Raw genomic sequence first — 25,495 nt, 5'->3', positions numbered from 1 at the left:
TACCCCAAAGTGTGTGTTATATACTACCGGTGTACAAATAGCTTTATAGCCTTAAATTTCCATTTAACATGATTGATTGCATTTGAAAATGCTTCTGTTAATTCCTTGCTCAGGATAGACACATCATCTTATCTATAATAATTGTTTTCGAGGTTAGATATGCAAGCTGTCACCTCATCCCTACGTGATGAATAATACAAATAAATTGTAGATTCTATATTCTACGATGTAGTTAGCAGTATGTGTAATTCACGGATTACAAAAGGGCATGGTTTATGCTTTCTAATATTTACTGTAAATTTTTGAAAAGTTGTGTAGGGGGCATTAAAGTTTAAGGACTACATAATTCTTCAAATGTAAAAATGGAGATATCTTAAACTAATTGACCAAAAACTAAAATATCCTACTGTTTCACAAATGTCATTCCAAAATCTATCAAGAATAAGTTGTTTTAAGAATGAGTTTCTTGTAGACCCTTTGATGATTACCTGTGATCAAGTAATTGTGGTGGGTGTTTCCGCTGGAACAAAGCAGTAGGATACATGTAAATGTTTGTCCTATATGATTTGAGCATTCGCTAAGCACAAAAGTAAATAGACACAAGTTTGGCAACTATTCTCACAAAATTATAAGTACATGAACTTTAAACTATAATGTTTGGCCTCTGGAAGTCTGAAGACTCCTTTATTAGAAAGAGACCAGTTGCACCCTGCCACGTTTCCTCAAACATTGTTGAGGTAGAATATTTGCAGAGCTTAAACTAATCGAAAGAGGATCATGCTAGTTAAGAGAGTATCCTCTTGATAGGTGTCCAAATATCTGGAAGATATCTAATTCTATACTAATTTGAGTCTTCTAGATTTTCAAGGCTGCTAAGTTGCAGTAAAAGATCCTGCTGCAGGGTAGTTGCTGGTTATGGAGATGACTATTGAGCTAATAGAATTTATTTCTCCAGTTGTATAAAAAAATGCAGTATCAAATCTTATGTGTCCTGTAAACCATTTAAAGCAGAAATAAGTAAATATAGTCAATAATGATCTTTCACGTAGTCAGTAGCTACTTTGCTGAGTCTGGCTGAACAAGAAATGTCCTCTCTATTGATACAGACATGAAGATGACCGCCAAGTTATGAATGTGGTAGCCACCATCCTCACTGCAATTCTTGTTCATTGTACGTTATATTTTTGACCAAGCATTATTTTGTCTTAAGTCAAGGGGCAATGTTCGACAATGCAAAGCATTTGGTCCCCAAAGCAGCAATGCAATAAAATGCAGATGTTACAGTAACCTACATTTTAAAGGGGCATAATAATTAATGATTGAAATAACTTTTTTATCTTTATTAGCATTTCCCAGGTGAATTTGAGCCCCTCCCACCAGGTGAAATATTTAAATGGGTTGGTCAGCACCTTCCCAATGATTCTAACTTCGGCCGACGGCACGCCGCACCGCAGTAACTTCGTGAGCTTTATCCGGCTGCGAGTGTTTCCTCAATCAGGTGAGACTCGGCACTTCCGTGCTTCAGTTCAGGGACCAACAGAGTATAATATTCTTCCGGCTTTATTTAGTTTGTATTCTGTGACATTTGTCTATGAATATCTCTTTAAACATATTCTGTTTGCCTGCTTTAACGGTTGTACCGGTGGCTGTGCTTCCTTTAGAGACCGCCGCTATTATTGAAACGGCACTATTGTCGAATCATTTGCTCTCAATATAAGCTCCAAGTGGGATACGACTCAGGATTAGTTAAATCACTTAAGGTAACAGTCACTTCCCGTTTGGTTTAAGCTTTGTTGATTCCAAGCAAGTCTGGTAACTATGCGCCGTTTCTACACAAACCTGACTCGGGCGTTTTTCTATTCACAGCTATCTACCTTGTGAAATACAAAGATATAGCATCGCCCGTCTGCACGCCTGCAAGTTTTGTGACATTGATAAACGGCAGTATAGGTTTTTATATATTGTTCAGGTAAACGGTCGGCATGTTGATTGAACAATTCACACCGTATGGAGACTGTTAGACCAGATATCTGATATGTACTTGTACTATTCCTCTAGGTAGATTATTTAAAGCACATCATTGACGCTGCGATTTTATAAGAACACACATCTCAAGTATTATCCATCGGGGCTCTAGAAAAACGAGTCAAGGTAATTGGCCCTTTTTTGTGTGCCTAATCTCGACGAGTGTCAACATATCTATTATTACACTCGCCATTTTATTTTACAGCTACCAGCTTGGAAACAGCGAGTCAGCATTTACCGGCTACGTTTTCAAGTTTTGTACCATTCATTCCAAGCGGAACGTTTTATTATTGTCAGGTAACCTTGCAGTTTACGGATATTACGTACATGCCGCTCTATAACCATCATATACAATAGATTTTTCTTATTTGTACTCGTGTCATCTCCTCAGGTATTTATGATGCCATAGAAATAACCGAATAACGATATCTACATATTGAGATTACACCAGAGTTTGCCTTTGTATGTGGGACATCATTCCCTAAGGTATTCCTTCTACTTCTATCATGTTATGTCCTTAACAAATAGATGGTTCTGGAAAAGGAAGGTGGTGACATTTTGTATTCTTCTCCACCTCTTTTTTCATACTCTTCAGAATTTTCGTTGCATACCTGGTTATTTCAACCGTTTGACGGACATTAACGTTTTAGCAAGGATACGACATACCAATTTTACAGGTATGATTGAATATGATTGAACCTGAATTTTTTATAGAGCCTTCCACACTCAGCATTTACCTTATATCGCTTATGTATGAATCTCTCAGGTTGAAGATATACATCTGCATAGCTGCCTTAGTATCAATTATATTATCCATAAATCATTGTGCGGTTTTCCACCTGTTTTTGCATCTATATGACATCATGTGCTCATTTGGTTTTTAATATACCTCGCATCAGTAATATAATTATTAATTATGACATATTTGTCTCCTATGGCCAGGTACATCGTTTGCCTGTCATTTACACAAAGATACCAACTGTGTGTTTTTCCTGTCTCCCTTTGTAAGTTGCTATCATTAACTACATTGGGGTGTTTACTGGTCTTTTGACATTGTCATGAATATGGTACACATAGAGTCATGTTTGACGATAAATTTGAGAATTAGAGTTCAAAGGTGTTTGTGAGTACTACACAATCTCGCTCTAGAATATGTCTATCATATGACATGTGATAAACAAAGTAATAATCTTGGACCCAAGAGCATTAGGTAATATGTAATGTAATACTGTTATTTTTTGTGTAACTGATTAATCTAATGTATTTAACATGTGATTGTAAGCCACTCAAGAATTGTACCTTATTTATTCTTTATGTGTAATTTCAGATTGTTACTTGTGGCTCCTGAAGAAGGCGTTTTCGCCGAAACGCGCGTCGAGTACTTTATCGCCACCCTGTTCTTGGACACCTTTTACACCGGCGTGACTGCACAACATACTTATTACATGCTCGTCTAGAGTATTTACCCCCTTCCAACATGGCGCGCCATTACGACGTGCTGGCATCCGGACGTCACAACCCTGTTCCGTCCCACCCGCACCACCGAACCTGGTTGGCCACGTTGCCAAGCAACAAACTCTGGTTCACGCCCCCAAACAACGGCCTTGAGGACTCGTATTTAACAGCGGCAGGCATTGCTGAACGCTGCCAGCTGTTCTGTGTGCCGAGTCACGCCGGTGTGTGGGTATAGGTGCCTAGAGGTGACGGCTTCGCGCTAAGAAGGTAAGGGGGTGCGGTGTAAAGGCCCTGAGGCCCTGAGATATATATCGGCCCAATGGACCTTCTAACGAGGTCATCTGAGTCTTGTTTTCCCGCCATTCAGGGGTGCTTGGAGTCTTCCCTCACCCGGGTGTGTGGCGTGGGTGCAACACACGTGGTGCCTTCGGGTCCCGGACCACCGCGGGGCCACTTTGGGATTACCTCGAACATTTTTGCCCCCCTGCCTACGACAATTGGAGGTACCACCGCCAGTGGGATGAACCGTGATTCATTCCTAGGAGTGCACTGTGGTTGGTTCTGGGGCCCGATTGGTATCCACGGGGTCCCCGTTTCCGCTTCAGCCTGCCCTGAGTGATATGTCTAACGGGCACCGACGGGTGGTTGGGCAAGACCACAGATGGGTTGTTGGTCGGTCCCTGTCCAACCTTACTTTCCCGTCTAGGGGGGAGTTAATCCTTCTCCTCCCCTCTCTCCCCTCTTATTATTTTTGATAGGTATTTACCTAGCAGCTCAGATCCCACAAGAACAGTCTGTGGGGACCACTACCAGAGACTGAGGGTAAGATCTTTACCTCCTACAACCCCCCTCTTCCTGTTCTTCGAGCTCACGTGGCTCCTCATTCCTCACATAACTAACTAATTGAATCTGATATACGCACGAGTAACAGAATATTGGTTAGTCACCTAATGTGGATACATTTGGCCTTATATAAACATTGAATGATGTTTGGAACTAAGCATGGGCGAATTTTGCGAATCTCGCGTTCGCGAATTTTGCGGATTTGCGAACTCGCAATCCGCAAAATCCGCGAATTCTCGCGAATTTGCGGATTTTTTTTTGTGTTCGCGCGGGTTTCTGCCAGGTCGCGAGGGTTTTTGTACAATTTCGCAAACGCGAACTTACCTGTCGGGTCGCAAGTTTTGCGAACTTGTTGTTTCTACGTGCCTGTTTGGGACACTCTTCTTCATCACTGCCACCCTCTGTCACCACTGCCACTCTCTGGTTTTCCCATGCCACCCTCTGGCTCACCCATGCCACCCTCTGTTTCATCACAGCACCCTCTGGTTGTCCAGTGTACATTATTGTGGCAAAGCAAAGCACACCTTCCCTGCCTCAAGTGACCTGAATTAATTTGGGGCTGATTAATGTGTCACAGAATATTTTTTTAGCTGGCACCTGCTTCCTTAGTGCTTCCTGATTAGTGATCTTTTGCACTTGCTAAGTGCTTTCATTGTTGCAAAATTAGTTACAACACCTGCCCTGCCCCAACTGACAATAATGAATTAGGGGCTGATTAATGTGTCACTGGATTTGAACTTCCAGCCTGGCTCCTGCTTGTCTCCCTTAGCTGTAATTCAGGACCTTTGTAGCATATGTGTAACTATTCTGAGGGTCAGAGCAGGGTCACATAATAGTTGCAAGTAGGCAACTGAACTCTGGAGGGGCCCCTCAGGAAGCACTACAGGAAATGGCTACTAATGATGAGCTTGAACTTTTGAACCTGGTAAGTAGTTTCAGTTTTGCTAGGATCGTATTTCTGCAATTTAGAGCTTATTCGCGGGGCGCGAAGTTGAACTGGGAAGCCGCGAACTCACGCGAACAGTGCGAGCAAGCCATAAAATCCGCTGCTCGCGGATTTGCTAATTTTGCGGGAAATTCGCGAATCTCGCGGATTGCGAATTTACCGTAAATCCGCAAAATCCGCGAGCGGAACCTCTGTCTCTCTCTCACGGTTCATTCACATGACCCCACTGGGCGACAATCAACGCTTTGGTTAAGGGGCTTCTCTTTATATACAGCATTGACCTACTTAAGTACAACATGTATGCGGAGAATATTTACATGGTTATTTTCCTTTCTTTAGGGTTGATATCCTACGCAGGACACCCACCTGCCTTGGTCTCTGACCCCTCAGGTTGTATATTACACACTTCCTAGCCCGCCCCGGGCACAGCATGAGTTTATGAGCACAACTTAGGTCCTGAAGAATTGCCGATAGGGCATGAAACATGTTGACCAGACCGTAGGCGAGGGTTGAACGAGGCCAAACTCCATAGTTTTTGAGTCCCGGTACCCCTCCCTTCACCATTTTAACAAGGTAGTTAGCTACATGAATAAAGGTGTCTTAGTAGACTATACTAACCTTTTTTAAAACACACACTTTCACGCTCACTACCTCACTACTTAGGCCCCTCACACGCACTCGATCAACGGCCAGGAACAAAAGAACTCCACAAAAGTGTAGCACTCAGTGCTACCCGTCAGGCATTGCAGCGCCGACCTGACGTTGGAGCAGGAAGCCGATGATGAGACAAGACAACCATCTGGCAGTATGACAGCAGTCATCAAGCTAATTAGTTGTGTGAGGCATCCTTAGTTCCAACAAGGGATCCCTTTTCCCTGACGCTTTTGCACACATCCATTCAGAGAGAGAGAGAGACCATTCAGCCATACTAACATTATTCCCTGGGGAACTTTGTACATCATTTGGTTACAGGTTTATAGGACACGTACACTGGACCCCCATAAATATTGTCCTTTTTAAGTCCCTCTTTGTTGTTTACTAGTTATGAGAGATGGACATGTAGTGTCACATGTGTGTTGGAGGGATCATTCTTGCATGTTTTGATTTAATGGCCAACTTGTGCTGAAGTTGACATGTGCATATGTGTAGATCATGTGCATGTGTGTGAGCAGTGATAATACCCAGAGTTAATCTGTTGCTGAGTCAGGTATCATGAAGCTTGATGTCTGGCAAAGTATATTCATGTATGCTTTTTGTGATGATCACTGTCAATACACTGATGTGTGCAGTACCTATTCGCATCACAGGAGGAGTAGCCTCCACCCAGACTTGTCTTGTGTGAGCATAAGTGCTAAGTAGCACTTTGTAGTCAGTGGTGGACAATGATTGTTCATCAGTACCCTGTGACGGTGGCCTTAGATGGTGGTGGTGTTTGCTTCGGATGTTAAGTCATGATACATGAACATTGGCTGGCAGCACATTGCTCAGGGGGTATTGTCCCCTCAAGTGTATATGCACTTATGTGTCTTTATATGCCACCTATGCTCCAAATAGTCCAGATAGGCATCCCTGCACTTCCCAGTTGTCTAGACACACGTGGTTAATCAAGGCATTTTGACTTTGACTGGCAAATGTGTGTGTGCACCAGTAGAGTGGAGTCATCATGATGACATCCCTGGTTGTGGTGAGACAAGAGCCTGCACTGTGAGCAAACTCACATGTGACACATTACATTTTCACCCAGTTTCATTTGTGTTAGCATCATCAGCATGTTTTTAATCTGTCATCTGGTTTGGCAAGAGTGGGCCTTGTATGTGTCAAATAGTGCTCCCAATCAGCACATTGTACCCTGCCCTGTTGCCTGATGGGAACATGTCTTATTTGTAGGTCTCCTTGACGGATTTCTGGATTCCAAGACAGTGTTCAAGTGCCAAATGTGGCCAATGCATATTCCATTCTGCACATGAACTCCATACTTAATGGATGTACACATTTCCCATGTGTCACGGCTAGCTATGTGTATTGTGTTTGTGAGACACAGACCCACCCCCCCCCGGCATTGTCACCAGTGCATGCCGATTAGCTTACACATTTGGCTGTGCATTGGAGCCTACTAACCCAGTTGTTGTATTCTCTATCTGGTGAGCCATATGTCTTCCAAGTCTTCTGCAGTATACACTCTGCATTGGCAATTTGGCATTAGTGATGAGACGCACATAATGTAGCTTTTGTAGCTAGATGCAGAGTTGTTGTAATAGACATGCAAGCAAGTTTACAGTGTAAATGATCTGATCTGGAGTTGTGTGCAACGCCCCCAGGCCACACATTGTGAATGTCTCCTACATTGCTGTTGGTCCATGCTTTTCTACACAGCAAGTAGGAATGTGGTCTACACATGTAGTCATGACAGATGTGAGACATCCACTTCTGATTTGTTGTAGTGTGAGGCTCATGATTCTATTTTGTGTGTTTGTGGACCTGTGTGGGGTTGGGGCCAGTCCCCTCTGTGCTTCATTGTACACCCACTCGTCACAGTGTCATCCTTCTGTGAGTAGGTGTACTCCTGTTGCCCTGCAGGGTTTGAGTATGTGTTGTGGTGGACAGATGCAGTGACTTTGTGTCACATACATATGTGTGTCTGGCGCCTCTAGTTCCACCATCAAATTTGTTTGTCCTAGTATGTTGTATGCTAGGTGTACCTACCTGAAGCTGAGATTCACCCATTGGTCATACACAACAGTACATGGACCCATGGTTGTATTGTAATCACAATGATGTCTGGTCAATAATGGATTAATCGTCATACATCCAGTGATCCACGCTGTCATGGTGGCCCGTGCAATGTCTCTTGTCAAGGGAGGTTTTGACAAGGCACGATGCTGCATGATCAAGGTGGGTGTTGTTTAGACTGGCCAAATGTGACTTTGCTCCCAGCAAAGGCCCCTACCTACAATGTGGCGTCACATAACCGGCCGTGCCCTAGGAGTCATGTTTGGGTATTTGAGATGACAGTGCTTCTTGCAAGGGACGTGACACAGTGCGCAAGAGTGAGTGTGCTCAAAAGTATGGCCCACATCCTCATTTTGCATCACAGCGGCTCAGCAGACAGGATACTGGCAACACAGTGCTGTGGCCTTGACGGTACTGTGGAAGTGAGTCAGTCTCTTGATGTGTTTTTTGGTGTTCCACCATGCTTGGCCCGTATGTGACTCTGGTGCACCCACTCATCAACCAATGCCTGATTTCCCACATTGACAATCTAACCCCTATATGGTATACTTCCTGATTGTACTCAACACAAATATGTCTCAGTGGAGTTCAGCCCCCATTGTGTGTTGGCCCAGGCTAGAAAAAGTTCAAAACTCACACACATGTAATGTTTGTTCTGCAGTGTGTGGCTGGTCGGTTGTCTTTATGCATCTTCCCTCATGTATTTCAACTATCTTTAAAGGGCATTGAGTGGATATTGTGTTTTGTTTCTTTTTCTACTGTCCCTGGGCCTCCTACATCTTCACTCTGCACATTCCTTAGGTTTTGCATTTAACGTTGCTGCCACCGTGTTGGACTGGATTTCATCAAAACTGAACTTTGTGGTTTAATCCTTTGTATTTGCCGCTGCTTGTACAAAAAATGTGCGTTGATGCTTTTTTGAGGTCACATGTCACATTGTCCAATTAAACATTGCTGGAAGTCCCCAAAAGCACAGAATGGCTGCACATGGCTGAGGGTATCTAACACCCTCAACAATGTTTGCCTCAACAATTCTGTGGTTGTTTGGTCCCCACCCATCACTTTATCAGTACATTGCTGGTGAGTTTTTGAGCCTCATATGCACGTTTTTATCACCACAGTGCTGGTGGGGTTGTCCCCCATCCCACTTTATGTGCCCAATTTTCTTGAAGTTTGCACACAAGACACCAATTTTGCATGACAACGCTGGGGGAGTGTTAGGCATCCACCCCCCTATGGGGTGGACAACGCTGGTAGTATTAGGCATTTCGACCCCCATGGGGTGGACAACGCTGGTAGTATTAGGCATTCTGACCCCTATGGGGTGGACAACGGTAGGAGTGCTAGGCATCCACCTCCTTATGTGGTGGGCTCAGAGAATGCCTAGAAGAAGTGAGGAGCTGGATGACGTCATCAGCCCTGAAACTGAACGGAGATAAAACTGAGCTAATGCTCCTAGGACCCTCAGAAACGGCACTTCCTCCCTCCCTATGGCCCCCCAGCCTAGGGCCGCCGCCAACCCCAAAAAACGCCATCAAAAGCCTTGAGGTATGGCTGGACAGCTCACTCTCCTTCAATATCCAAGCCACTAAACTTTCAGCTACATGTTTTTCCATTCTGAGGGTACTATATAAAATCTTCCCCATCCTCCCCCTGGAAGCCAAACAGGCAGCCATCCAAGGACTCATCCACTCCCGGCTTGATTTTAACAATGCACTCTACCTGGGTGCACCTGAATATACCCTTCGAAGGCTGCAAACTGTTCAGAACAGCGCTGCTCGCCTTTTACTTAAAATCCCTCACAGACACTCAGTTAGGACCGGCCTAATAAGCCTCCACTGGTTACTGGTCCGGCAGAGGGTTCTGTTCAAGGCGCTATGTATAGCCCACCAAGCCTTCTGGAATATGGGTCCTATCATTACCCGCAATCTGATCAGTCAGTACATCCCGAAGCGGAATCTCCGTTCTAGCCAGACCCTTTTGGCAGCTGTCCCAAGAATAAAGAGATCCAGAACCGGCGGAAGAACGTTCATGTACAACGCAGCGAAGGCCTGGAACGCTCTACCACTTCATCTTAGAGCCACCCAGAACCTTAATATATTCCGCAAACAACTGAAGACCCATCTCTTCTCATCTGCTTGCTAAATCCGCTATCTTCTTGTCTCCCTTCCCTGTGCACTGTAGGTTTCACGATTTTCCTAGCGCTTGGACGCCCACGGGCAACAACTGCGCTCTACAAATTCCCAAGTTTACAAGTTTACAACGCTGGTAGTATTAGGCATCCACCCCCTATGGGTGAACAACGCTGGTAGTATTAGGCATCCACACCCCTATGGGGTGGAGAACAGTGGGAGTGAAAGACATCCATCCCCCTACAGGGTGGAACATGCTGGGAGCGATAGGCATCTACACCTCCCTATGGGGTGGTCAACACTTGTAGTATTAGGCATCCACCCCCTATGAGGTGGACAATGCTGATAGTATTAGGCATCCACCCCCCTATGGGGTGGACAACGCTGGTAATATTAGGCATTCACACCCCAATGGAGTAGACAACGCTGGGAGTGATAGGCATCTACCCCCCTATGGGGTGGACAATGCTGGTAGTATTAGGCATCCACCTCTATGGGCTGGACAATGCTGGGAGTGCACCCAACCCCTATGGGGTGGACAACGCTGGGAGTGATAGACATCCACCCCCCTATGGGGTGGACAATGCTGGCAGTATTAGGGATCCACCCCCCTATGGGGTGGACAACGCTGGGAGTGATGGGCATCCACCCTCCTATGGGTTGGACAACAATGGTAGTATTAGGCATCCACCCATCTATGGGGTGGACAATGCTGATAGCATTAGACATCTACCCCCTATGGGGTGGCCAATGCTGGTAATTTTAGGCATCCACACCCCTATGGGGTGAACAACGCTGGGAGTGATAGTCATCCATCCCCCTATGGGGTGGACAACGCTGGGAGTGATAGTCATCCATCCCCCTATGGGGTGGACAACGCTGGGTGTGATAGACATCCACCCCCCTATGGGGTGGGCAACGCTGATAGTATTAGGCATCCACCCCCCTATGGGGTGGGCAGAGCTGATAGTATAACTGCACTTATGGCTGCCTGTTTAGTTGTAAAATATAGCAATATTAGGTGTTTAAAGGAGTTCTGACAATGTTGGGCCTGGTGCCACTGCACCTGCTACACCATTCAAATAATGACCCAGTTGCCTGCAAAATAACTGCACTTGTGACTGCCTATTTAGTAGTAAAATATAGCAATATTTGGTGTTTAGTGGAGTTATGACCAACTTTTGACTCCGGTGCCACTGCACTTGATGCACCATGTAAATCAAGCCTCTTTCAACTATAAAGTAACTGCAATTGTGACTGCCTGATTAGTAGTAAAATATAGTAATATCAGGTATTTAGAGGAGTTCTGACAACTTTTAGGCCCTGTACCACAGCACCTGCTGCACCATTCAAACCACGATCCTAGTGCCTGAAAGATAACTGCACTTGTGACTTCTTGTTTAGTTGTAAAATATAGCAATAATCGGTGTTTAGTGGGGTGCCTAGAGCTTTTGGTTCTGGTGTCACTGCATTGATATCATGATGCTGTTGTCTGCAAGGTAACTGCACTTGTGACTGCCTGTTTAGTTTGACATTTTAGCAATAATCTGGGTTTAGTGGGATCCCTACAGCATTTGGCCCTGCCCACTCCATCTGATGCACCATTCAAATCAAGTCCCTTTTAACTGTAAGTAACTGAAATTGTGACTGCCTGTTTAGTGGTCAAATATAGCAATATTATTGTTCATTATATGTTTAGAGGAGTTCTGACAACTTTTGGGCCCGGAGCTACTGCACCTGCTGCACCATTCAAATCATGACCCTGTTGTCTGCAAGGTAATTGCATTTGTGGCTGCCTGCTTAGTAGTTAAATATAGCATATCTCTTGTATATTAACTTTATTTTTAATGTGCAATGTTTATTACAACATTTAGAATTTGATCATTATCACCAAGTAGATTAAGTTAAAAAAATAAATCCGATAATGTCTTCAAAGTGCAAAGAAAGGTACTGAGGCATGAAAAGGAAATGCCACATACGTTATAAGGCTAAAGCATCTGCTTTACACAACTAAGTAATAATAAAAAACAAGCATTCCAGCGTACTGTTAGAAGCTGTCTGCCTTTTCAGTGTGAAGAGATCTTAACTTTACTGTGAATGGGACTTAAACAGTGTGAAAAGCTTTAGTGGAAGTATCGTAAATGCATGCAGCCAGGGGAAGTTAAAAAAAATCCACACAAAAGCGAATGAACACAGTAATTTAGCAATGAACTGATAAGAGCCCCCTTTTAAGATATAATAAATACAAGAGATTTCACAAGAACAGCGCAGGCGCTTTGAGGGAGATACCTACATATGGAGGTTATCATTGACCAATGATGTATTTCATTTAAACAATTAACAAAGTCTAGAGAAAGAGGAGAAAGCAGGGCGCTGGTTCGCCTCCCCTAGTCATGGATATAAATAAACAGAGAGAACAAGCTGAGAGCTGCGCTCTAGGAAACCCAGTTATCAGGGTCATTAAAAAGAAGTCTCCTCAGCAAGAAACCCATTTGGTTTGTCAGACAAACCCTCACCCATGAACCTAGTTGGTGGCATGCTTCATCATCAGGTTCCCACCCAGGAAGCTGAGTGCCTCCTAGATGAGCTTTGACGCCTGATTACAGCGAGATGTTTTTTTTTAATGTTTATGTGAATAGTGGATACTGTGAAAGTGAACGGTTAAAACTACCTCCAGGGTACCTGCTTCTTTATTATATGGTCCCTGGGATAGGGTTAAAAAAATATATATTGAGTTACTTGGACGCGAATGAGAGAATTGATCTTGCATCAAAGATATGTGAAATTAATAATCCAAGTGAGATGATCTACATGTTTCAGCCAAAGAGTTTAAAATTGATTGGCTTTCTTCAGGACCTGAGCTCAGAGAAAACCCTGAGCTCACATGAACCATGCACACATGCTAAGGTGTGCATAGAAGTGTAAGGTGCTTGACTTACGGGTTTCACCATCAGATTTTCTGTTCCTGCAAAAAAGAAGAGAGACAAAGGAGACACAGTGCAATTATGAATTATTAATAGGTCCCCCATGGTCGGGAACCCTCTTCCATGCATCTGTTCGCAGGTAATATTTTATCAAATACTGACAACCACATCTGTGAGTGTAGTGGCTGTATTGTCAGACATGCAAAACTAGGAGTGTTATGTCACTCGTAGGTGGTAAGCCCATGCAGTGGCTATATGAGGATAATCCAAAATAATTCTGGATCGTTTATCGGACGCTGTTGGGCTAAATGTCAACCCAGTATAACTGTTGTTGAGCCAAAGAAATGCATTATGCAAGCGTAAAGTGAATCAGAGCTAGGAAGTGCATTCGGAAACTGCAAACAAATGTGAGACAAGTCGCACCGTGCGTGTAAACAGATTCGCATGCCACCTACTTATAACACAAGCATTTCTCATGATATAGATCTTGGCCGGAGGTGGTGCCTATTGTCACACTCTGTGGGGGATATTCTCAAGATTGTGTGATAATTACCGCAAAATTAGCCTAACACAACTCTTCACATCGCAGTCTATTGTGGGAAAAAAATGCTGTGTCAATGTTGTAATCACAACAGGGCGGTACCATGCGATAGGCTCACGATAATGCGTTAAATGTCCCTGATAAAGTCATCCCAAAGCTGCAAAAATGAGAAACACCAACGCAACAAAAGTTGCGATGAGGCCAATCGTGATACAAACATCAGCGATAACCAGCGACAGGCCTGTGAGTCCCAACCATCATGCGGGAAAATGCTCCATAAATGGAGAGTTATAAAACAGTGAGATGACAATGTACGAGCACAACCCCACAACCGTGACGTAGAACAAATGACCATTGTCCCGCATCAGATAAGCATCTCCTCACAAACAGTCACAATGTATATTGACATGCATTCTGTATGTAAACTGCGCCAATGCGGAAACATACATGGAACACACCGTGAAACCGCAACACCCCTTCAAATTGCAGAGAGACAATCAAGACCTCCTGCACACATGTGCCATGTCCATGATCAAACAATTATGAAAGCATGGACGAATGTAGGGGGAGTGACTCCCCCTTACGAACATGTTGCCCATGTCGTGGGACTTGAGTCACAGGGTGCATCCCTGCACCATGGCGGTACATATCTGAGCCAAAAAGAAGTCCTGTAGTCACCTGTAGACTACAAATGACAGACAAAATGGAATGATGTGAGCCACATGTGAAGCGCCGAAGAGTGGGATACCGTACTAACTGTGACACACAGAACTGGCAGTTCGAATATGTGACACCCTAAACAGCCTCTCTGCGCAGAGGTGACACCCCCACCATCCATTAATAATTTAAAAATTGCTAGCACAACATGTCGCACTCACACTTGTCTGAGTGATGTGCCTGTACAGTTGAGTGACATGCACGCAGGGAATGTGTCTTGGAATGCATTTATTTGCACATGCTGTGCCTGTGGTCATTCATCGTACTGTCCCATGATTGCAAAGGACTATCACAATGTGACGTTAACATGAGAAGAAATTGTCAATGATGGTGTTCCTATGGGCTATTCCTGCTGCTGCTGCAGTGGGGTGTTGTCTACCTGCCTCATCTTCATCATCATTGTCCGGTGCCTCTGGAACCTGTATCCATGGGGCATTGCTACGTACACATATATTGTGTAACACACAACATGCAACGATCATCTTGCACATGATTTCTGGCCTGTACAGGAGCCTTCCACCTGTGATGTCCAGGCACCTGAAACGTGACTTCAACACGCCAAATGGATGTTCTGCAATGCCCCTGGAGCGTTTTGGGCCAAATTGTACTGCCTCTGGGCCTCTGTGTTCGGGGCTCGGAGGGGTGTCATCATCCAAGCGCAAAGTGCATATCGTTGATCACATGTGGCAGTGCAGAGAGACATGAGTTAAGACTTCATACTGCATGATTTATTTGCAGGCTCTCTGGTTCATTGGTGAGTGAAATGTGTGACTTAGTAATTCATGTATGACATGTACTGCTTGTTGCAAATGAGCGGCAACAATGTGTATTATGTAGCCTCACTGCTGCTCCTCCCTCCCCGAGCATATCCACTAGTGTGTGCAGCACGGTTGCATCAGATGCAACCCTACGGCACACCATTGTCATGCCTGTCTGCGCATGTCCACAAGCCTGACTACGGCACAGTGATGTTGTGCGCTGAAGGTGGGCGCCAATATGTGTATAGGCCTATGGTAAGGACAGGGCGGACACAGATGTTGAGCACATGCCTGGAACTTGCCATCCGGTTGAGGGTAGACCTTTGGCGCATGCTGCGCTAATAGCAACACACACAACTGTTGGGATGTGTGATCCCTGATCCCGAGCGGGCATGCGCTCCCTCATGTACCCCTTCAGCCGAGACCACACTCTGGGGGCATGCCACATAGCACATTGTCCATTACGGGATGGGTGGCGCAGACACAACTGCAGAGACACACACATTAGTCACCTCCTTGGCAAGGCCAAAACTTAACCATGCCCAGAGCCCCGGGTTGATGAACCACACCCCTACGCTGAACTGCCGCATGTCGGTCCACCCCACAGGGAGGTACGACTCAGCTATATGCCCCAGGTCTATCCCACTGCCTCAGGTGACAAGGTTGCGCCTACTTTACACATCACAATGTAATTTGATATGGCCCGGGGCCCTCATGCATACATAATGACCACAGGGACACACTGATTGAGTTTGTGGAACTGGCTACGGGCACGTGCGCCCAGCCCCTTTTATTGCCAGGGTCACATGTCCAGTGACGCCTGTGCTGGATGCGTGTTGGGTAGTTTATGCCACCCCTCAGGGGTTACTTGGTGCTGGCAACAACTACAGCAGTGATAATACAATCAGAAGTTCAAGTTTCAAACAGCAAGGGTCCATGACTTGAGCGGCACAGAGTTAGTGGCCCTGGATGCACAGCGGCCGGCACAGGCACACCACCATGGGACGGTGACTTGCGGTGCACTGAAGTAGGGCCATGAGAGCTGAGCGGGTCCTCGTTGATGTCCAAGGAGAATGTCACAGAGTGTTTCGGGAAGTGTTGAAGGTGTTCTTCCAGGGCATGATGCAGAGGGCAGAAGCAAGCAGAAACAGGAAATATGGAAGAGTTGAATGCTACGGACTCATTTGTACCACCATGCCAGTATCAGCTACATGATGATGAAGATAACCCCCAAACCATAGACTCAGACGCCACCACAGTTCAACCAGAGAGTGCCCATGAATTTAAGGGGCACAGAGTTAGTGGCACCAGAGCTGAACGGGGATGCAGTCTGCGATGAGGCCTGTACAATGATATAAACTCTGCCATGAAGAGATCAAGACTCAGTTCCAATTGTGTGACCTACTCGACTGCAGTGTGTGCCAGAGGAAGCGGTCAGCAGTGGCCCACAGCCACGTGCCGTTGGTAGTGTCTCATCACCTCTATAATGGAGTTTTCTTTTCTCCTCAGGGCCGAACAACGTCATCCTCTTACTCCTCTCTTTGCGTACTGTGACATGAACTCTGCCATTGTGAAATCAAGACTCAGTTCTAAATGTGTGACCCAGTGGACCGCAGTGTAGGCCAGAGGCAGCGGTCAGCGTGGGTCAACCGCTGTCCAGCCAGCTCCTCCTGGATCTCTAACACACGACGTTGGAATGGCATGTGGAGAAGATTTGTGGCTGAGGAAGGTAGTGGAACCCGAGCTGAGCAGGAGTGCAGCCTGCGATGATGATGTGTCCTGCCTGGTACGGACTGCATTGGATTGGTGTGAGGGCCTGCAGGACCGCAGTATAGGCCGAAGGCCGAAGTCAGCAAGGGCCCACAGACACGTGTGGTTGGAATGCTATGCACAGAGCTGATGGCACCACATCGAAGGGAGTATAGTGATATAAACTCTGCCATTAAATATGTGCTCTGCCATTGTGTAATCAAGACTCAGTTCCAAATGTGTGACCTACTTGTCCGCTGTATCTGCCGGTGGAGTACGTCAACGAGAAAGGAGTACTGTGGGCCTTGCTTGCGGAGGCTCTGATGGTCTGAGGAGGCTGCCAAGGTCGCGGGCCTCGTGCTTGGAGCTTGCACCGGCACGTGTTGGGCCCTCTTTGACACACACCAGTTTCGGCAGGGGTGCAGTGAGGCCTGGGTGTCCAGGGGTGGGCATGACTGGTTCGGGGACCAGCGGCCCGGCTTGTGGCAGGCGCACAGGATCGCATGCACCGCTGCTTACGATGTCGGTCTCGTGGCAGGGTGAGAGGAGCTGCCCTGGCTGAGACGTTGGGCATTCCGGAAGAGAACCAAGCCCAGGGCTATGTGCTTTTTATTCACACCCCTACGCTAGCCTGGCGTACCCCGGGCCAGCCCACTCCGCACACACTTACAGGGGGGACATAACAAACTACATTTCCGTGTACCTCCCCATTGGCTGGGGTGACACGGTTCCATCCACTGTCCACTACACTCCATACACCCGCGGGTGTATGCCGCCATGGATATGTCTGTGGTCTGCATACAGCAGTTTGTCCAGCACATCCACGCCACACTTGGCATTGTGTACATTCTCATTCATCGGTCACTTGCCTCCTTCGCGCGTGCCTGTTTCCCACCTCTCCCCACATTCTGCTAATGTGTGCCTGAGGTGCCATGCCTTTGAGGGCTCATGTACATAGCTAGCCCAGGTTACCACAGGAAGTTGTTCTGTCGAGTCTGGTGGGTGGGCACGTTGTTTGGCATGTTGTATGTGAGTTTGTAACGTGTGCATTACCAGAGTTGTGAGTTGCACGATTGTGGAGTTGAGGTGTGTGGTGTGTTCATTTGTAACTTACCAACGAGCAGTGCATTTCGTAGGTGCCAGCCTAGAATCACTGGTTGATGATGGACTGTCTGAAGATGTAGGAATCTTGCACACTGCCTGGGTAGTTGGTGACGACATTGGTGAAGAGTCTGCTGTGGTCCACTATTGCCTGTAAATTGATGGAATGCGTGTGCTTTCTGTTGCGGTAATTGTGTGCAGTGTATGCAGGGGGCACAAGTAGGACATGTGTGCAGTTAATGGCCCCTAACACGAGCGAGAAGCCAGCTATGGCATAGAAGCCTTGCTTGGTCTCCAGCTGTTCTTGCACAGTGTGGGGTAATGGGGTACTGGGGTACTTGGTACTGGGGTACCAAGCTGATGATGGCATCCAGGACAGGTGTGAGGAACTTTGATAGGGCTGGCTGTGAGACTCCTCCAACTATGGCAGTTGTTGGTTGGAAGGTACCAGAGGCCAACAGGTGCAGCACAGCCAGCAGCTTTGTCTGAGGTTGGATGTTGGTTGTCTGCTGTGGTGGCACCGTCAGCCTGTGGGCAATGATGTTCAAGATGCGGAGGATGGTTGTCCTTTTTAGCCTGTAGTGGGCAATGACATTCTCTGGTGTTAAGTCTGTGAGGCTGGTGTGTTTCCTGAAGGTCCGCTGTCTTTGTCTGTGCTGCCTCTGTGGTGGTCCGGGGGGTGGCGGGCCTGGGGGTGGTGGTGGTGGGTGTTGTGGCCCTGTTGGGGCTCTGAGCTGCATGATCAGTAGCTCAATGGCATCTATTGATCTTCAGGTGTGGCTCTGGGCTGGGCTCCCTTTTATGTTGCAGGTTGTCGTCCGACTTTACACCAGGTCAAAGCAGGTGTTAATTTCCTACTGCTAATGCGCCTTATTGCCTGGTTTGGGATCTTATCGCCGATCTGGCTGGTCGTTGAGAATGTTGTGATGTGGTGTTGTCGCTGCTTTATGCATGAGAATGCCTACTCTGCATCTCATTACCGTTAGTTGCCAGGGTAATATGCAACGATGTTTTTTGTAGCTGCTAACGCAGGTAAACTGGTGATATGGGCTGTTAGCACTGGGTTGAGTATGGGGTGGTAAAGTTATCGCTACTTTGGCTGCGATAAAGTGCTGATAACTCCGCAATAAATCCTTGAGTATATGCCCCCGGGTGTGGCAATGCGGATGGAGGAAATGAAAAAAACGCGGGATCAGTATAAAAAGAATATATTGTGCGGCGGCTCAAGCAAGCGGTATGTTACTCACTGCGTCAAGGGCAGCTACCTGCGGGTATACCTATTAATACCTCTCTCCTGGGATCCCGGCGAAGCTGTGACCCGGTCCCACAAAGTTTTTATAAAAGGAAAACGGACATCCAGCCTGCGCCGATGTGCATTACACGTCGGTGTGGGCAGGGAGCCCGTGATTGGTTGGGGCGGGCGAGCCCCTCAAGAGATTTTTAACCCATGCCTTTCTGGGAAAATAACAGCATGGATTAGCCATCAGGAATGTAGCACTGCATGAAGGACAAGGGTTATCAATACAAGAGGGAATAGTGAGGAGGGTGCGCTCTGCATACGAGTGCAACTAGGGGGAAGTAAAGATGTCATGTGTCCATTACAATGCTGAGAGACTGTAGTTCATTTATACATAAGGTCATTCGTTGTTTTGAAACCGAAGAGAGACAGGTTAGGAAAAAGGTTTGAGAAGAGGGAGAAGGTTCTTTTGTCATTTCATGGGGTACACACTTTCATTACAATCTGAATGTTGTTGTTATTGCAGTAGGGGGGTATAGTTTTTCCCCTTATAAATGTTTTTCCATGTAACTAGGAACAGGGCCTCAGAGCCACTGCCTCGTATTATCTAGGCCTTAGGACCAGTTCCTCTTAGCTCCTGGGCAGTAGGGAATTCCAGGGTATTTCGTCGTTCAGGCCCTGTCGGTGCATAGAAAGGCGGTAGATCCATCTCTGTTTCGTTTCTAGGAGTGCACTGAGAGGGTCATCTAAGTGTTTGTCCAGTTGTTCTATAATCAACCATTTCAAGTCATCAATTGTGTGACTGGTTTTTAGGAAGTGGTCATTCATTTTTGTTGTATTGCGTTTACATCCAATATTACTCCGATGTTCACTGATTCTTGTTTTAACCTTCCTTCTTGTCATTCCTATGTAACGTAGCCCAAAGGGGCATGTTATCATATAAATAACGTTACTGGAATTACAATTAGTATGTTTTTCAGGAGCCATGTCTTTTTGGGTTCCAGGAACTTTTGTTTTGTAAGGGGAGTTAAACATGCTGCAGTTGCCACAAGGGTAGTGGCCTGTTACATCTGGTAATCCCCAAGCTCTACGTACTGTATTCTCATGGGTTTCTCTGGCGTGTGGAAACCAAATGGTCATTTAAGCTCCTTGCTCTTTTAAAGGAGAATAGAGGTTTTTCCCAATTCAGTTTCCCAGTTTGCAGGATCCTCTAGTGTCTGTTAATAACCTTTTTCATCTGATTTGAGATTGTGCTGTACGTAGGTACACATATCAGAGGTGGTTCTTTGATGCTTTTGTTAGTATCTTCTAATATTGCGTCTCTGTTCTGGTTTCTGGCTCTTTTTAAGGTATTTTAAGGATTACCAACCAGAAGGCAGGGCGGCATACTTAGCCACCAGAAGCAAAGAGCCAAGTCTTCAACGATTTTCTGAACACCAACCAGTGTGCTTGTTTGAGACCTCAAATAAAAAGAAAATGTAAATGGCATGGTGTTCCACAACTTACCGATCAAGTGGAAAAAACTTCTGCGCGCCCCCCCAATTTGTCTTCATGGCCCTGGGGATGACCACTAATTGAGTTGTGGCTGATCTAAGATTGCGTTGAGGAACATGCCACCTAAGTGACTTCTGAAAGTGAGCGGGCCAGAGCCACGGAGGACCTTGTGGATGATGCAAAATGCCTTACATTTCACCCTAGCCTTGGCAGGAGCCCGTGCAAGTCCCCGTCGCTCTTTGGTACGGGACAAAAGATAGGGATTTTTAGAAGTGTGCGAGCTGCCGCATTCTGTAAAGATTGAAGTTTTACCTGCATGCTCTTTTGTACTCCCAAATAGAGAGCATTACAATAGTCTATCTTTGATAGAACCAGCAATTACTGTTTTTTGTAGATCTAAAGGAATGAAAGGGAAGACCTTTTTAAAGGCCTTTAAGGTGTAAAAACATGAAGATGTGATGTGATTAATCTGGTCTGAAAAAGACAGTTGATCATCAAGTGTAACTCTGAGATTTTTTAGTTTTCGAACAGGGGATGGGCACGGTCTAGTGATGGCTGGCCACCTCGAGTTGTTCCAAAAAGAAGTATAATTTCCAAAACGTAAGACCTTGGTTTTCTCAGTATTCAACTTAAGACCATTTACCTGCATCCACTTGGTGATGTGTGCCATGCAGTTGCTAAACTCCTTGGCCACACCGTCTGACTCAGATGAAAAAGATACCACCATTTGTGTATCATCTGCATAGTAAATTGCCGAAAAACCATGCAATCGATCAAGTTTTGCCAAAGGAGTGACATGGATGTTAAACAGAGTTGAGGATAAGGATGATCCCTGGGGCACGCCACAGGGGAGCGCAAAGGAGTTTGATGTGTGTCTGCCCAGCAACACCGTCTGCTCCCTTTTTGACAGAAACAAACTGAGTAAGCTCAGTGCCCTACTGGTGATTCCCATCTTGCCTGGTCGGTGGACAAGTACTTGATGGTTAACCGTATGGAACACAGTTGAGAGGTCAAACACGGTAAATGCTGCCTCCCCTCCACTGTATACCTGCTTACGATCTCTTCCGTAGCTGCAATTAGCGCTGACTCTTTGCAGTGCTGTGGCCTGAAACCATGTTGTAATAGGTCCAGCTGGTCATTTGCCTCCAAGAAGGCCACCAGATCTTCATTTAGAGCTTTTTCTAGAATCTTGCAGGGAAACGGAAGGAAGAGATGGACCTCTGTAGGGTTCTGTGAAGGTTTTTTCAAGATAGGGAGCACCAGAGATATTTTCCAGGCTATTGGAACATGCCCTGAACTAAGAGCATTGTTTAAAAGTGGAGCAAGGTGGGTCTCAATCGTGTGGGGAACCAAATGTAATACATAAGTCAGACAAGGGTCAAGTGCAGATCCAAATTTAGCAGTTTCCAAAATTCTTATCACTCTCTCCAATGTCAGCGTAGGGAACCTTTCAACGCTGACCTGTGTGTCCTTAGAATTGTCATCCAAGCAGGCTGACTCGTCCAGGTGTTGTGCATTCTGATTGGCAGAGAACTCCTCATAGACAACCCTTACTTTGCTGTAGATAAATTCTGAAAGTTTGTTGCAAAAATCTTGATCAGGAGTAAACGGTTTACTCTGATAAAAGTTTGAAAGTGCAGCAGCAGTTTTGAAAAGTTCTCTGGTTGAGGTCCTGGCTGTACTAATTCTCAGGAAAACATTGTGATTCTGCTGAGACAATAGCTGCTTTATACCCTTCAATTACTTTTTTTATAATTATTCTTCTCTTCTAAAGAGTAGTCTTTCCTCCATCTTCGCTCCTGTGACCTACACTTCATCTTAAGTTGTTTTAGCTTGACCATATACCATATAGCTGATGGGTTTTCCCTGTTGCTTAATCTATGGTTTTTTAGAGCATGCTTGGTGACCGCAGCATCAATCCAGCTTGTAAAACTAAGGGTGCAGCCTCAATATCAGGTGCTTAGTGGCGGCCTCTCCAGCCGCCTCCAAGGAGCGTCAGGGTGAGAGTCAGGGTAAGGGCGACATGCAGAGCATCTCTAACCACCTCCATGGAGCGTCAGGGTGAGAGGCAGGGTAAGAATGACACACAGAGCATCTCTAACCGCCTGCCAGGAGCATCAGGATGAGAGGCAGGGTAAGGATGACATGCAGAGTATCTCTAACCGCCTCCAAGGAGAATCATGATGAAAGGCAGGGTGAGCATGACATGCAGAGCATCTCCATCTGCCTCCAAGGAGCATCAGGATGAAAGGCAGGGTAAGGATGACATGCAGAGCATCTCTAAGCACCTCCAAGCAACATCAGGATGAAAGGCAGGGTAATGGTGACAAGCAGAACATCTATGTCCACCTCCAAGGAGCATCTAGGTAAAAGGCAGGGTAAGGACCACAATCAGAACATCTCTATCCGCCTCCAAGGAGCATCGGATGAGAGACAGGGTAAGGATGACATGCGGAGCATCTCCACACGCCTCAAAGGAGCATCAGAGTGAGAAGCAGGGTAAGGGTGACATGCAGAGCATCTCTAATTACCTCCAAGGAGCATCAGGATGAAAGGCAGTGTAAGGATGAAATGCAGAGCATCTCTATCTGCCTCCAAAGAGCATCAGGATGAAAGGCAGTATTAGGATTACATGCAGAGCATCTCTATCCACCTCCATGGAGCATCAGGATAAAATGCAGGTACTGCTCTGGACTGGATCGCATCCTACCTTCGAAACTGAACTAATGTCATCCCTACCCCACCTTTCTCGTCCAAACCATACTCCACAAAAGCAGGGGTCCCTCAAGGCTCTATCATATCGCACATGCTTTTCAACATCTACATGAAGTCTTTACCGGTACTGATCAATCAATTTCACCTCATGTGCTATAACTATGCAGATGACACAAAGATACTCCTTCAACTGGAATGCCCCAAAGACATTGGAAACTCTCCAATTTTCAGTTGTCTCAGAGCAGTGGATCTGTGGAGGACTTGGAGCCATCTCAAATTGAATGCATCCAAGACGGAAATACTCACGTGTGGCGATTGGAAACATTATGACCCGCTTGCCGCCTGGCCTGATGAACTGGGATCACCACCTAAAGTACCGAAGGAAGTAACAAACCTCAGAATGACCATGGACTCCAAGCTATCGATGAATGCCCAAGTGGACAAACTAGCAAGATCAAGGTTTGTTACTATAAAAACTCTGCGACAAATCTTCCCCCATTTGGGATTTCCACACAAGGTCCAAGCTACCATCTCCCTTGTTCTGTCCAAACTCGATTATGCCAATAACCTCTACCATGGATCACCTTTAATGACCATGAAAAGACTATAACAGATTCAGAACTCGGCTGCCAGACTACTCTTGCATATCAAACCACGAGACCACATCTCACCTGCCTTGAAAGCCCTGCATTGGTTACCGGTTGCCAGAAGATCCACGTTCAAGCTGCTTCACCCACAAAGCAATACATGGATTGGAACCGCTCTTCATTAGGAATAAAATCACCAAACACATTCAACAAAGGAACCTCCGCTCTAAAGTGGCATCTCGCCTCAAAATCCCAAGATACCAGAAAAAAACCATGGGTGACACATCTTTCTCTGTTCAAGCAGCCAAACTTTGGAACTCTTTACCCCCGACATAAGATCCAGGCAAAACCACCTTATCTTCAGGAAAATACTCAAGAATTGTCTCTACTGCACATAAGCACCATACGCAAACAGAAATTTACAGAGTATCCCTCTGTATATATGCACTTATTTTTACTATAGATATGTACTTATCTTTGTGTATTGCTTTGTATAAACATGTTCAATAACTATGTTGTTAAAAAATAAATAAAAATACATTATTAAAGTACAATAACACTTGAAAACCAGAGTTTATCTAATGCATCTTTAATCTACATATACCTACTTCTTTTATGCATCTATATATCTTCCATGTTCTTGGATCTATATATTTATTACTTTTCTCCTAATAAAGCATATCCAACACACTACCCTATTTCTCATCCTATACTTCTATCAATATCTTTAATCTAAATATACCTACCTCCTTTATGCATCTATATACTTTCCATGTACTTATGGATCAATATATTTTCCGATTTCTTCTAATTCAGCATATCCAATGCATTACCCTATTTCTCATCCTATACTTCTCTCAATATATCTTCTACCCCAACTTTCTGACTCATCTCATACTTCTTTCTACTACTTTTTCCAATGAACTACCCTACTTCTCACCCTATACCTCTATCAATATATCATCTACATCCACTCTCTCATTTATCCCAAAGCCCATACCACTACTATGATCTCCAATACAACCCTTTCTAGACTCACCCCTATTCTACTCCTCCTTGCATCATCTGACACCTCTTTTACTATACTGAACCCCCAAAACAAGCCTTTCTAAACTCTTCCCTTTGACTCTTTCCCTCCATATCCCCTTTTTACTCACCCCAAGCCCCCTCCTACTGCTATGACTGCCAAAATAAAAAAAAAACTAAAAATAGTCTAAATTCTTCACTCTTCTATAACTCCACTATCCTTTTCAATCAAAATAACAGACTAACATGTTCACTTCTCAAATTTCATATTTCAGTATACTAATTCACCACTTATCCTTTATGGATTCCAGAGTAGTGTGCTAATCACCAAAAAGCACTTCAACACCTCATCAGAGGTAGCAAGCACTATATAAATGCAAACGTTTGCCTTTTTCTATCCCTCCCCAACCCTTCTCAATCCAAATAACTGACCAACATATCCACCAATGAAATTATTTTCATATTTCACTTTACTAATTTAGCACTAATCGTTATGGGTTTCAGAGTAGCGTGTA

At 45.4% G+C, this 25,495-nt stretch overlaps 1 protein-coding gene across 1 annotated transcript in view; it reads right to left on the bottom strand.

The window, feature by feature from the left end:
* LOC147706184 (uncharacterized) overlaps positions 1 to 25,495 on the bottom strand; it is a 121,428-nt gene that overhangs the window by 56,696 nt on the left and 39,237 nt on the right. Inside the window, exons 2-3 of the mRNA XM_086929597.1 lie at positions 22,114 to 22,269; positions 21,701 to 21,882 (exon numbers count right to left, since the gene is read on the bottom strand). Coding sequence (XP_086785723.1) covers positions 21,701 to 21,882; positions 22,114 to 22,269 — 338 coding nt within the window. The remainder of the gene's footprint in view (positions 1 to 21,700; positions 21,883 to 22,113; positions 22,270 to 25,495) is intronic.

The sequence above is a fragment of the Lissotriton vulgaris genome, chromosome 7, assembly GCF_964263255.1.
Source record: "Lissotriton vulgaris chromosome 7, aLisVul1.2, whole genome shotgun sequence".
Lineage (NCBI taxonomy): Eukaryota > Metazoa > Chordata > Amphibia > Caudata > Salamandridae > Lissotriton > Lissotriton vulgaris.
This window is presented reverse-complemented; position numbering and strand designations above follow the sequence as displayed.